Source organism: Gopherus evgoodei, chromosome 11 (assembly GCF_007399415.2).
Source record: "Gopherus evgoodei ecotype Sinaloan lineage chromosome 11, rGopEvg1_v1.p, whole genome shotgun sequence".
Classification (NCBI taxonomy): Eukaryota; Metazoa; Chordata; order Testudines; family Testudinidae; genus Gopherus; species Gopherus evgoodei.
The window spans coordinates 62399416-62414066 of NC_044332.1; the positions used below are offsets into that span (position 1 = coordinate 62399416).

Sequence of the window (14651 nt, forward strand, 5' to 3'; positions counted from 1 at the left end):
ACAAGCAAGGAGGTGTATGTCTCTGCCTGGAGACTATTGAGCTCTGGACATGTGCCTCTGACATGGGATAATCCGACTCCTGTTCTACTCTGAGGGGTCAGTAACAACTTAGTGGACTTCCGGAGCAGGCAACTGGTTGCCAATCACAAGTGATTGCTGCAGAGGTCCATAGTAGAGTAGATATTCCTTTGCAGGAGGATTCTGATAATAGACCTTTTTGCCACTGTTGTCAAGGCCAAGTGCCAGAATCTTATGACCCTTCTACTACAGATGCCCAGGGTTACTACCATTTATTTTCCTTCTTGTGTGCCCTTTGACCAATTCCTCTGTTCCTCAGGGTGATTTCCAAGATCAAATGAGACAGAGCCAAGATCATTCTCATTGCTTCCTACAGGCCATGGCAATTTTGTGAGACAGATCTACTGCACATCCTTTGAACTGCTTATCCAGCTCTCAGATTTGAGCAATATGGTCTTGCAGCACCATGGCCAGATACTGCATCTAGACCTGAAGTCACTGCAACTGATATTCTGGCTATTGGCTGGTTAAGCACCACGGATAGAGACTGTTAGGTCCGAAAAACACTAAGAGCAGGAAAACTTCAATTAGAAAGAGAACTAGACCCAGAGCAGACATCGATACCAAAGATCATCAAATACTTATTGAACAGAAGGCCTTTTTTTCAGCTTGATTTCAGGGTCTGCCTCACAGCAATCTTGGCTTGTCATCCTGGTGCAGTTGTGTTCAGTTTTTTCTCTCTTGACGGCATAGCAGTTTTTCAGAGGACTCGTATTTGCCTGGGACCTCAGCTTAGTCCTCCAGGGGCTCATGGAGCCTCCCTTTGAACCTTGTTCAGAATGCTGCTTACATCATCTTACTCTGAAACTGTTTTCCTAGTTGCTGTCATTTTAGACCAGGAGTGGGCAAACTTTTTGGCCTGAGGGCCACATCAGGGTTCTGAAACTGTATGGAGGGCCAGGTAGGGAAGACTGTGCCTCCCCAAACAGCCTGCCCCCTATGCACCCCCTCCCACTTCCTGCCTCAGAACCCCAACCCAGCCAACTCCCCCCCAGCTCCCTGTCCCCTGACTGCCCAACCTCTATCCATACCCCCACTCCTGACAGGCCCCCTGGGACTCCCACGCCTGTCCAACCACCCCCATCCCCTGACTGGTCCCCGGGACTCCCTGCACCTTATCCAAACCCCCCCCCCCCCGCCTCTTACCATGCCGCTCAGAGCACCAGGACTTGCAGCAGCACCACCCGGCCAGAGCCAGCCACACTACTACGCAGTCTAGAGCACCAGGGCAGATTGGCAGCTCTCGCAGCCCCACCACCCAGAGTGCTGGCAGCACGGCGAGCTGAGGCTGCGGGGGCTAGCCTCCCCGGCCGGGAGCTCAAGGCCCAGGCAGGGCAATTCCACGGGCCGTAGTTTGTCAACCTCTGTTTTAGACAGAAAAGTGAGTGAGCTTCAGGTAATCTTATGGCTGAACCTCCCCATACAACATTCTATAAGGATAAGATGGTGCTGAATCCTTACTTGAAATTCATCTCCAGTGTGACTTCTGAATCAGTCTACCTGTCTTCTTTCCTAAACCACAATTTCACACTAGATGTTCTTGGGGACTGTGCTTTTATAATGTTGACAGAACCAAACTATTCACACAGTTTCCTGCTTCGTTCTTAATGTGGTAGATGAGTCCTAAGGTCAGGCCATCTCGTCTTGGAAGATATTGAAATGGATAATACAGTGTATCTCACTTTATTACTGTTGGCTGGTGTGCCTCTCCCACTGAATATTGCTGCACATCAGAACACAAGCAACATCATGTGTCTTCTTCAGAAATGTTCCAGTTTCCAAGATCTACAAGGTGGCAACCTGGCATCAATATTATATAAATATTGGTCAGGTGCCAAGTTTGGGAGAGGTGCACTACAATATCTCTTCCACTGATGTAGCTGAGACTCCGCCTCATACCGTTTGGAGGGCATACTACTTGTCAGTCACCAGCAGTGGGAGCAACACTGTTACAGGCTTGAAGACAGTGGTTAACTATGGTTCTTTGAGATATTGTGGATCCCATGACCTGTACTCCATCTCCACTTTTCAGAGTCCTCTGTTATCATGGGCTTTGAATTGTGAGGGAAGTAAAGGTCAGGATGGCTGTAACTCTCCTTCATGCCCTCACATAGGGGCACAGGGTGCTGGTGCATCCCTGACAGATATTGCTATTCAGAAGAATCTTGATTTCATGCACACAGAGAGTGGGACCCATGCTGACTAAAACATTTCAGAGACCCACGGTTACTGCAGGGTAAGTAACCATTCTTTCTGTGCTCCATTGTAGATGGTTGTGATTTTTATTTCTTACTTAAAGTTGTGCACTTTGCCTGTAAACTCATCTATTTTTTGTACATCTGTGAAATTCTTAAGCTGCTAGTCTGATACAAAGCATAAGAGATTTTTTCATTTAGTCCTAGGGTTCATTGTGAGGGGTGGAGGGACTATACGGGTTAGGTAAACTAGAGCTGATCTGATTTTATACTTCTAATAAGTTTACCTCCAATTTGGTTATATGTGCCCTTCGTTTCAGTTTAAACTTTTTGTTAATCCTTGATTTTGTGTTTAGTCTTATCACGTTTAAATCACAGGCAAAGGGTAACTAAATGCATCTGATAAATAAAAATATCAAGGTGTTCATTCAACAAGTTATAAACCAGTTTCCTTAGTTAAATGATGAGAGAGCTTGAACTGCAAACCAAGAGTTAATTGTCTAAACTAACAGCTGTTGAGAAAGTAATACAAATCAACATCTATATCATTTATCAGTTAATCATTTCATGATAGGACTATTACTTATTGCTACATATAGCTATAACATGTATTGTATTAGAGTATTCAGTACCCAATTCCTCGTTTGTTTCTTGCAGGTTCAACATGTCAAACACAGTCCAAGAAACGTCTACAGTTGAAACTTCTTGTTCTGAAGATGCTGATATTAAGCTATCCTTCTTACCTGAAAAACTAAGGGAAAGACTGCTTCCTTTTCAGAAGAAAGGCATCTTGTTTGCACTTCAGAGAAGCGGCAGGTAAAATGCTTATATCATGGTATGCTGAAAGTAGTAATGCTGTTTTAGAAATCTCTTTCTGGAACAATTACAAAAGGCTTACAAAAACAAGTGACAGTTAAGTTTCTAAAACGTAACTTGCCTTATTTAATATATTCTATATGGCTTAAAAACAAATTTTAATTTTCTTAAAGCGTAAGTAGATAGTAATAATGCTGTATTCTTGACCAACCCTGCAATACCAAACCAGTGTCTATATGAAGGTAAAAATCAGTAAGGACAGAAAGTTTGTTTTATACTTCTACTGAGTTCTCCAAAACTGACTATTTACTCGTTTCTGTAGTTTTTTAGGGTGGGTTTATGGGCATAGCTGAGAGCATTCAAGAGAAAAACAGCTTGGGCAGTTGAAAGGTAGAGAGATTTTGTTGAATAAGGGCTAGTAACAAATGCATGAGCATTTCAGCTGCATTCATTTGGGGTTGATTTAAGCAGGCTTGTGGTGACTTATGAATTGGTACTTTTCTGTTAATTCTTGTATGTGGGGGGGAAGTGAGGAATTAAGACTTTGCCTATATTTTTGTAAAATTAATCTTTAAGATATTGTAAATTGGTGAAGGAAAGTCTGGCTGAATTTTCAGATGGGCTACAACAATGGTTCTGAGCAGCTTGAACTGCTCCCCTTCATTTCCATGGAGTGTTAACTCTGAAGCATAATTATGGTAATTTAAGAGTCAAATAATTGGTAATGCTCTAGTACTGATCAAAGCATGCGTTAAAGCAGACTGACCATATTATGAAGATCTATTTAATCTACTTCAAAAGGATACCTCAGGATAGGTTGGTGGTGGAGACTAGGAGATTGTTGCCATTTTATTCATATCTTGAATCATGTCCATGATAATCCATTGTGAGGGAGGTGTTACTTAGGTAGCTGGGGCCAAAGCTATCTAAGGCTATCTAGTTTAAAAAGAACACTTAGAGTTTACTTCTAGACAAAATTCAGAGTCCAGGACTGACTACAGTGTAATATGACCGTTAGAGCTATTATGGATCTCTGTGGCTTCTTATTGCCACAGAGATCCATATGCTATGTATATAATGTGTCAATGTAACAAGTACGTCTGTGGAAAGAATTAGTAGAAAAATACCCCATCCTATTTGCTATGATGACTTACAGTACAGAAGAAAAATGAAAGCTGACAGCTTGGAAGATCACTGGACATTTTTGTGAGATGTTCTGTCCCACATACCCTCAATTAATATGGCAGGCACAGGAATTCCAAGAATTTCAGTGCTCAAAGAAGTGGCATCATTTTTTTTTTCAGTGAAACAAAGTAACATTCTGAACTTACTGTTGCAGCATGTGTTGTTAAAAATTTTTTACTCAGGGGCTTTTTTACCATTCAGTCTCACTTTAAATCTAAAACAGAACAGCATAAACATAGTAGTGCCTTAAGTTCTAAGGGGTGCTTAGAAACCATTTAATTTTTTGTGGAGGGGAAGGTATGTGCTTTCTCTCCTAATCCCCATTTTTAGTCTTTGTCCTCAAAGTTTACCATGACATGGAACCTTTGCTTGGGTCAAGCTCCCTCAGAAATTCTTCATCTTAACACTGTGCATCTGGCCAAATAGATTTAGGCCAGGCAGCAAGGAGGAAGGACAGCCCAGTAGTTAGGGTGCTAGCCTGGTACTTGAGAGATCCAGGCACAGTTCTCTGCTCTGCCACAGACTTCCTGTGTCCTTCCTTAGGCAAGCCACTTGAGGTAAGGATACATTGCAATGTAAGCCTGGGTCTTTGGGACTCACATGCTCAGGCTCAGTGTTTCTATGACCAGGTTTGAACGTTCACACTGCATATTGACCCTAGGTTTGGAATTTCTGGACCTTGGTCTCTGACCCTTGCTCACGTGTCTGCATTGCAATACACAGATTCGAGTCAAACCAACCTATCTTAGACTTCCTATTGCTCTTCCCAGCTGCAGCCTCTCCCTTTTGTTTGTGGTACACTGTGGGAAAACTTGACTGTGCATCCCTGGCACTTTATTAGAAGTTGTCTCATCCTTCCAAGCTGTATTTTGGGTCTGCATGCTCATGGCCGCCAGAGCCAGCAACATGGAGAAGTCACTGTTGAAGAACTTGTCCTGCTTAAGCTTCATTCCCATGCCTTGAAACGGCAGATCATCCATGAGATGCTGCTGAATGTTTGAGGCCTTTTCCAACCTATCAAAAGCACCTGGAGGAGGAGGAGAACAATACAGACATAGCAGACTCCAACTGGATAATGCTGCTCTGGCTGTCTGTATAGCCACTAATCAGCCTTGTGTAGACCAGCACTTCTGGAGCAGGACCACAATCACAGACTGATGACATCACATAGGTATGTGGATGTGGTACGAGCAGCAGTGGGTCCAGAACTTTCGTATGAACAAAGCCATTTTTCTGAAGGTTTGTGAGTGGTTTGCCCTGATCTTGTAACATCAGGACATATGCATGCGGGTGGCCAGGCTGAACCAGAAGTGGGTTGCTATGACCATCTAGAAGCTGGCCACGCATGACTGCTACAGGCCCATTACCAACCAGTTTGATGTTGGCAAGCCAACTCTGTGGGCTGCAGCAGTTTGAGGTGATCAGTAGTGTGATTTACTCAAAAAGGTGATGAGCATAAACAATGTCCTTGAAGTAATTGCCAGTTTTGAAAGAATGAGGTTTCACAACTGTGCCGGGTTCATTGATGGGACCTTGCCCTTCTCTAGGAGCACATAAATACATAGACTGCAAAGGGTACTACTCCATTGTTATGCAGTCTTTCTGGTCAGCCACAGAGGCCGATTTATGGACACCAACATGTGCTGCACAGGAAAAGTTCACGATGCCAGTGTTTTCTACCGATCAGGAGTCTGCCTTCATGGACAGGCCAGGATGCTAGTCCCGTCAAATGACACTATCATAAATGTTACTCTAGGAAACCACACATAATTCCTTTTGCCTTGGCTTACGAAACCATATCCTGATCTCAGAGGCCCTGGCAAAAGACAGTTTAACTATACTCTCAGTAGGTATAGAATGGTGGCTGTGCATTTAGCAAATTGAAATCCGTTCTGGCGTGGTTTGCAGAAACATTTGGATTCCCATGTCATCAATGCTGTCCACGTTATTGTGGCTAGCTGTGCTCTTCATTCTTTGTAAAACCAAAGAAGAGTCATTTGCACTTGAGTGGACCTGTGACATCAGTGGTTTGCTGAACCGGTACAGTCAGACAAAGTTCACATGTCACAAATGGAGCAGGATGCACCATGTGCAACAGAAATCCAAGATTCTTTGTGTGCCTACATTATGGACTAGCATGGACCAATGGAAGAGGGAGACAAGTATGTTTATGAATGTATTTGTATAGCATTGTCAGTAATAAATGATGTGCTATTGCTGTATACTCTGAGTGGGATGGGGATGTGATTATCATGAATTTTTACTTATGAATGAAATGACTGCCTGGGCAGTGGAGGGAAATGGAGGTTTGTGTGTTGTGAAATGGATTTTTGTTATGGATTCATCTCGAAAGATGTATTGAAAAATTGTTTCAATACAACTTCCCAAGTATGCCTTTTCATGTCCATCATTATTCTTTGCGACACACACACACACACACGATGTGAAGCAGTGATGTAATAAATATTCTTAATGAAACAAAATCCTTTATTTGTTAACATGTCTGTATTATAAAAAAACAATATTAAAGAATTGACAGGCAGGCCAGCGGCCATGAAAACACCAAAACGAATAATAAAATAAAGTGCATAACAAACATTGAACAGTACAAAATAATTAAACCAGTGAAAACAAATAATACCTCTACTACTCCCCCCCGCCCCCGTTATCTTTCCTTCTTTGCAATGTTTTTTTGCATGCACTTGGTGCTGCAGCGGTGGAGAACTGCAGGAGGTACACTTGCCCTTGCCAACTAGCATTCACTCCTGTTTGGGTAGGTCATCCAACATTATATTGTCCAATGCGTTCCTGGTCTGCAGGAGATGGTACTGTAGAGGGGACTCAGGATGTAGTTCATATGGAGCAGGAGTCTAGCCTCTTGTTGCCATTAATGTAAGCAGCCTCTCAAACAGGTCTTTTTGCTGCACTCTCTTCCCCCTGCAAGTAATTTCCCTGCTCCAGAATCCGCACAGGAAGTCTCTCATCATATTCTGCAGCCTCTGTGCCTTTCCACTTGCTGTGAATCCTTCTCCCTTTGGTAGCTACTTGTTGGCTATGTCCAGGATGTCCATTGTAAGGTCATCATAGACATGCTTCCTCTTTGACTACTCCATAATAGTGTGAAACCCAGGCTCCTGTTGGACTGCTGAGGTGAAGGGGTCTGAAGACAGACAGACAATACATCAATGACTCAGTGCTTCAAAAAAGGTTCAGTATAGCATCAGAAAAAATGCCTTTGGAATCTCAAGGTCCAAAAGAGATATTTTGTGAAACTCAGCCTCAGTATAGTCTCAGAGCAACAGCTAAGTTCCCAGATGCTCCATGGACACAGATGAAAGTTAACCAGAGTGTAAAGTGAGCAAACATAATGGTAAGCTGAAATTTACAAATAACACATATTTAAAAATTGCAGACCATTTTAGCCTGGTGAAGGAGGACAGTTGCCATAGCTTACTACTTGTGGTTTCTCAGTCCTTTCAGGCATTTCACATTCGGGAGTATGTTACAATCCTGGAGGTTCCTGAATGGCAAAGGTTCCAAGCTACTAGCATCAAGCCAGCAATGTGTGCCAACAGGGTTTTCAAGCTAATGGCTATTGAGCAGCGCACCTATAAGTGTGGTGGGTTAGAAAATACGCAGTTCTCTGAAATGTGACTACTCATCTGGTGTTGCTACTATGGGAAGAGTTTGCAGCTATCCACACCTGGGATTGGGTCAAAATTCATCAGGGAATCAACAGGATGTTGTACTAGCATCCTTATGGATTAGAGACTCCCTGAAAGCTGCTGAAAACTGCATTTGTACAGTTGCCTGGGTACCAGGAGTGGCGCCAGGGTTTCTGACGCCCTAGGCGGATGGCCATTTCGCCGCCCCTCCACGGGTCCGGTGGACCTACCGCAGTCATGCTGGCGGATGGTCTGCTGCTGGAAAGTCTCCGGTGGAGCTGCCGCAGTGATGCCAGCGGGTGGTCTGCTGGTCTAAAGGCTCCGGTGGATCTGCCGCAGGCGTGACTGCGGTAGGTCCGCCGGAGCCTTTAGACCAGCAGACTGTCCGCTGAAATGACTGTGGCAGCTCCACCGAAGCCTTTCCAGCAGCAGACCGTCTGCTGGCATGACTGCGGTAGGTCCACTATACCCGTGGAGGGGCGGCGAAATGGCCGTCCGCCTAGGCATGACTGCGGCAGCTCCACCGGACCGTCCGCTGGCATGACTGCGGTAGGTCCACCGGACCCGCATGCCACCCCCCCCGGCAAAATAGCGCCCCCCCAAAATTCTGGCGGCCTAGGCCATTGCCTAGGTCGCCTAAATGGTAGCGCCGGCCCTGCTGGGTACAGCTAACTTACGTTACCGCCTGCTCAAATTCCATCTGCCTATAGACTACATGCAGATTCATGACAACATTGACTCTCAGAAAACTGCATAGTGAGTACCCCTGCTTCCCCAGCACAATTCTGGATTGCATACACCCCACCCTCTGTATTTCAGGCAATGATTTAATGATTTAATACGCTATATTTTCCCCCTCCCCCAATACAGTTTACAGCAGGGTTGTTAACAGTTTGGCAGACTTATACAGTGCGCCATACTAAAAGGGAAGGCAAATTAATGATGTGAATTGAAACACCCCAGCACATCCTTGTAAGAATGTGCAAGTACACCTCTACCTCGATATAATGCGACCAGGTATAACACAAATTAAGATGTAACGGGGTAAAGCAGTGCTCTGGGGGGGTGGGACTGCGCACTCGGGTGGATCAAAGCAAGTTCGATATAATGTGGTTTCACCTATAACGCGGTAAGATTTTTTTTGGCTCCTAAGGGCAGCGTTATATCGAGATGAGGTGTATCTAATAAAATTTTTCACTGTAAATAGATTCATAGATTAGATTCTAGGGTCAGAAGGGACCAATGTGATCATCTAGTTCGACCCCCTGCACAAAGCAGGCCACAGAACCCTACCCATCCACTTCTATAACAAACCCCTAACCTATGCCTGAGTTATTGAAGTCTTCAAATTGTGGTCTGAAGACCTCAAGCTGCAGAGAATCCACCAGCAAGTGACCCATGCCCACGCTGCAGGGGAAGGTGAAAAACCTCCAGGGCCTCTGCCAATCTACCCTGGAGGAAAATTCCTTCCCGACCCTAAATATGGCGATCAGCTAAACCCTGAGCATGTGGGCAAGACTCACCAGCCAGCATTCAGCAAAGAATTCTCTGCAGTCACTCAGATCCCATCCCATCCAACATCCCATCACCGACCACTGGGCATACTTACCTGCTGATAATCAAAGATCAATTGCCAAAATTAAGCTATCCCATCATACCATCCCTTCCATAAACTTATCAAGCTTAGTCTTAAAGCCAGATATATCTTTTGCCCCCACTACTCCCCTTGGCAGGCTGTTCCAGAACTTCACTCCTCTAATGGTTAGAAACCTTCATCTAATTTCAAGTCTAAACTTCCTAGTGTCCAGTTTATACCCATTCGTTCTTGTATCTACTTTGGTACTAAGCTTAAATAATTTCTCTCCCTCCCTAATATTAATCCCTCTGATATATTTATAAAGAGCAATGCTTGTTTAACTGTGCTTCCTGGTATATTTTGAATTCCACATAGTGTTTGTGGGGGTGGGAGCAATGCCAAGGCTTTGGCATACATTCCACTGTTAGGGGATAAACACTGCTACCCGCAGCTTGTAATAATAGCATAGGGTCAAAAGCTGGAAATCCCTCCCATTTTTATATCAATAACAAACATGGAATCAGACACTTACCAGGCTATTTTTGCCTTTTCCATTTCTGCTGCCCTTTTCTTGGTGGGCTGCTCCTCTAGGGTTTAAACAGCTTCTCCAAGTATGGATCCAGAATGTGCTGCAGCTGTTAGAATCAGGGGTCAGAACATCACTATCCCCACTGATCAGACTGTCATGAACCTCTGGGGGCTCAAAGCAGTGCTCAGCACCCAATAAAGGGTCTCATAAAAGAGGCAGAATGATGGGGAGTTTCCTGAAGTGCAGTTTTGATCCCTGGCTTTCTGATAGTCACTCAAGCTGCTTAATCTGCTCCTTGCACTGGTCAAGGATCTGTTTAATCCCCATCACTTGCTAGCTTGTCTGCTATTTATTGAGTACATCTGATTATTTCTGGTACTCTTACCGAAGTTGAATGTCTTGCTTGTCTTGCACCAGAGATTTATAAGAATCTAACTGTGATCCTGTGACCAGACAGCGGCATTCTTGGCAAAGGACTTCTTGCTGGTGGCCTTAGCTAATGCAGGAGACCATTCCCTCTGTTGACGGTGCATGAAAACGCCGCCCGAATAAAATGGAAGGGTTAAATGCCAAGCAGCTGTTCCTGAACCCAGGTGGGTTGCTTCCTTTTCCTGGGAGTCGTTTGTCTAGCCTTGGAATCGAAAGGCCAAGAAACACTTTAGGATAGCGTGGCGGACTCTCCCAATACAAGTCTTAGGACCCAGACCTGAGCTGCATCCACAATGCAACATGATGCCATGTAGACCCAAGTGCCAGTGGAACTTGGGCTCAGACCCACCTTCCTTGGTAGATCTTAGAGCCTGGATCCTGAGGGCTTTCGAGCCTGAGTTAGGCAAATTTGGCTGTAAACGGAAGGGGAGGTGGGCTTTTGCCTGGGCTTACATTGCAGTGTAGATATATCCTTGATATCTCTGTTCCTCAGTTCCCCAACTGTAAAATGAGGACAATTAGTAGTACTTCCCTACTTCACAATGGTATTGTGAGGATAATCACATTAAAAAATCATGAGGCGCTCAGACTACAGTAGTTGGGCTCTATAAATGCCTTCCATAGGCATTTGAGATCTGTAATTGCATTTCTTCATAATAGAGCTGTGCACTCACTAGCTAAGAAGGCAATTTCACTTAAATGGATTTCTAATAACTTTGAAGTAAAATGGTGTTCAAAATTACAAAACATTGTCTGATTAATCATACTTGCTTCTTTTTTCCCCTCAGTACGTTATGTAATTCTGTGTAATGTTAATTAGAGTTACTTGTGTATATTTGAGGGAAGCATAAGCTCTTTGGAATCTTATACTGAATGTGATGCATGGTTGCCTCAAGGAAACTTGAAAATTCTTCTCACCTTATTTTTTATTAATCAGCTAACTATCTTCCCCATTTGTTTTCTTTTAGATGCAGTATTTGCCTAGACCGAATATCTAATGTTCTTCTGATTTATTGGAATAGGTTCTTCTTTTAAACCCAGATATAATATTGTAGATAATATAATGTAGGATGTATAGAGGGGGGTGTTTTCTCAGCCTAACTTTAATTGGTAGAAATCAGTATGCTGACAAATACAGTATTGTTTGGGGTATGAGAGAGAGGATATGCTCTGTGATGTAGTGAAAGTGAAGTAAACTCTTAAGGTAGAGCAGTCTGAGGTGATGTAAAATCCATAGATTGCTGAGAGAGACTGGCATCCAGTCAGGAAGCAAGACTATCTACAACTATTTTCCTTCCCTTCAACTGAAACGTGCAACCCTTTATGAACTATTCTCTACTGGAGCTTGTGCTTAATTTATTCCCACTGCTACTTTTAATTTCAAAAAGTGTAATAGAAAAGAAGGAGCATTTCAGAATTAAGAATGAAAGGAAATTAATACCATACAGAATATCAATGGTAGTTTGTGTGCTGTGCAAAAATCAAATAGGCTGAAGTACTTCTGTTTTGTCAAATCAGTTAGAATGCTGGGAACCACAGTAGTTGAAAAAAGCTTTTTTTTTTGTTTTGTTTGTTTGTTTGTTTGTTTGTTTGTTTGTTTGTTTGTTTGTTTGTTTGTTTGTTTGAATAGCCAAAATGAGGTGAGGAAGAATGTTTTTCTTCCCAATCTTTATACTTGCAAACCACCATACTGAGTATATTAGATAAAATAATATTGACTCATTCCTCCTTTGCAACACACTTTGTATTACTAAAAATGCAATCTTAATCTTGTGTGGGTGGATCTGTATTTTACAGATACTCAGACTGAATTCTTAAATCTGAGTTCTCTATCGGTTAATGTAAATAAATTATTTGACTTTAAAAAGCCATTTTTGGTCACTTGAACACCATCAAATGTAAGCTACCACTTCTTAAACTGAATGTTTTTTTTTCTCTCTTTTTATTAAATCAAAATATACCCAACTCATTAAAAAAATTTATTTTAACTTTGCAAATTCTGCGCAAAGAATGGGTGAGCTACTCAGCTTTACAAAATTTATTGCAATTCAGGCTTACTGCAATAAAGGAAAACCAAGGTTTTCCTTTATGATGAGAGTATTGGTGGGGTGAGGGAGAGGCTTGAAACAAACACATGATTTAAAGTGAGTCTCTAATATGAGATAAATTTTATTGATAATTTGCTGTTGGCATCACTCTAGAAGCTTCAGGTAAAGATGGAAGGTTTTTAAGGTAGGAAAAGGATCTATACAGTGCACTATGGAGTTTCTCAGTCTTCAGGACTTCACAGGAAACTGGGAATCCATGAATAGAGCCTCTCAGCAATATATATTTGTGTTTATTGTGAAGGTGTTTCAGATGCTGAGATTGAGTCATCATGTTTACTGGGCCCCAGAACAGCAAAATGTGGAAGTCTGTTTTAACTGGCAGGCATGAAGCACTCAGGCTAAGAATTGTCCTTGTAACATCTTTCTCTTTTCTAAGTCTTGCTACTCAAGGCTCATACCCTGCTTCTGTTACCAAACTAAGCTCTCACTTTCCTTTTTCCATTTAGCACTGACTGGAGAGAGTCTGTTTTTAGCTCCCTCAGAGATGCCTCCTTACTTCTCAGTTTGCTTAATTCAGTCTTAAAAATAAAATAACTCTATAACTTCATGAGCCTGAAGGCCAAGAATATAAATTTTAGAATGTTTCTCTTTTTTTGTTTAAATATTTACCAAGAAGTATTGAGCAGAGCTTTGACAGGCTTTTACAGGTTAAATACGTATTTATAATTAGCTGTAAATCAATGCACCACACTTGTAGTATATTTAATTTAAATGTACACAAGTAACACAGCCACAGCCTTGGTATGTCTACATCTACTCTATTTTCAAAAAGAGGATCTGAGGCACTTCCATTAATGTCTGAAGTCCAAACAAAAATAAACTAAATTCCTACAGTTCTTTGATTACCTGTCTCTCCAAAGATATTTCCAAATACACCTGATAACATGCACCAGAACAGGTATGAGACTAAGCTTTCTCTGTACAAAAATGCCTGCCTACATGGATATTTACAACTGGTTACAACACATTTATGGCCCAACGATCCTCTCACACTGTTTTTATTTTTTCTGGCCTGTATAGAAAATATTACAGCCATGTTAAGAGAACTGTAGTGTAGTCCTATGCCCTTTGTGTTGGCTGGTGATGAGCAGCTAATGAAGCTTCGCCTCACTTACTGAATCTGTTGGAGAGAAGGAGAAAAAAACATGTTAGCTAGCACTTAGTAAAAAGTCTAATGTAGACAAGACAGTGCATTCTGTTGTGTACTAACCTGGGTGAGGAAAAGCTTAGACTTTTACCAGTTTAGCTCATGTTAAAGGCAGCATGCTGTGTAAATTAGACTTTAAAGATGTTATGTAGCATGTGTTAGCCAACGTGCTCTAGCATCGCACATTTAATCCTAGCCTAGGCAAAGCCATAGAGTACATCCGTGCTAGGAAAGGAAGTGTTTTTACCTTACCATATGTTAGCTAACATGAGATGAAATCCTAATGAAAACAAGGCAATTTGTAGCTTTCACATGTGTTAGCAGGCTGAGTTAAACATTAGGAGGTAAGCTTTGCAAGCTAACTTGTTAAAACTACAACTTCCCTTGTCTGCACTGTTTTTTTCAAAATATACCTTTCTCCTAGTGTAGGTGTGGCACTGCACCCCATATTCTTCATAGTGATATGATATGATTATAGCATAATTATGATGCATTTTATACAAGATAAGTCATATGAGGTATCATTGAGAAAGTTATGATTTGATGAATATGATCATCCTATTTGTATGAATATATCATTTTTGTATCTGAACTTATGAATATTGACTATGTATGTCTGTTTCAAATGTAGTTACACCTGGGTAACACCCACTACATAAGATGCTTTCAGTCTAAATAGCTGGGGGGCGGAGGGCCTATTCAGGGTAATGAGCCATTAGAAAGAACAATAGGCCTTAGGAGAAGCTTATCTCCCACCTGGTTAGCCTGTCTGAGAACACTCCAGATAGCCTGTAAATTAATGGCTGCTATGTCTCTAGAAGGACATGTGACCAGATCACATATCTCTGGATTCCATCTTGAGATATCAGTATTTTTCCACAAACCAGTCTGGAAACCAAGTTTTGAAACAAAGGGTTCCCACC

General features: G+C 42.3%; 1 protein-coding gene across 2 annotated transcripts in view; it reads left to right on the plus strand.

Moving 5' to 3' along the window:
• The window catches only part of ZRANB3 (zinc finger RANBP2-type containing 3), a 117691-nt gene that overhangs the window by 6315 nt on the left and 96725 nt on the right, over window positions 1-14651 (plus strand). Inside the window, exons 1-2 of one of the 2 annotated variants that reach the window (XM_030579985.1) lie at window positions 2172-2314; window positions 2931-3089. In XM_030579985.1, coding sequence (XP_030435845.1) covers window positions 2274-2314; window positions 2931-3089 — 200 coding nt within the window. In that variant the 5' untranslated portion in view covers window positions 2172-2273. Of the gene's footprint in view, window positions 1-2171; window positions 2315-2930; window positions 3090-14651 lie in introns of those variants that run through there. The other variant, XM_030579986.1, reaches the window with a different exon arrangement.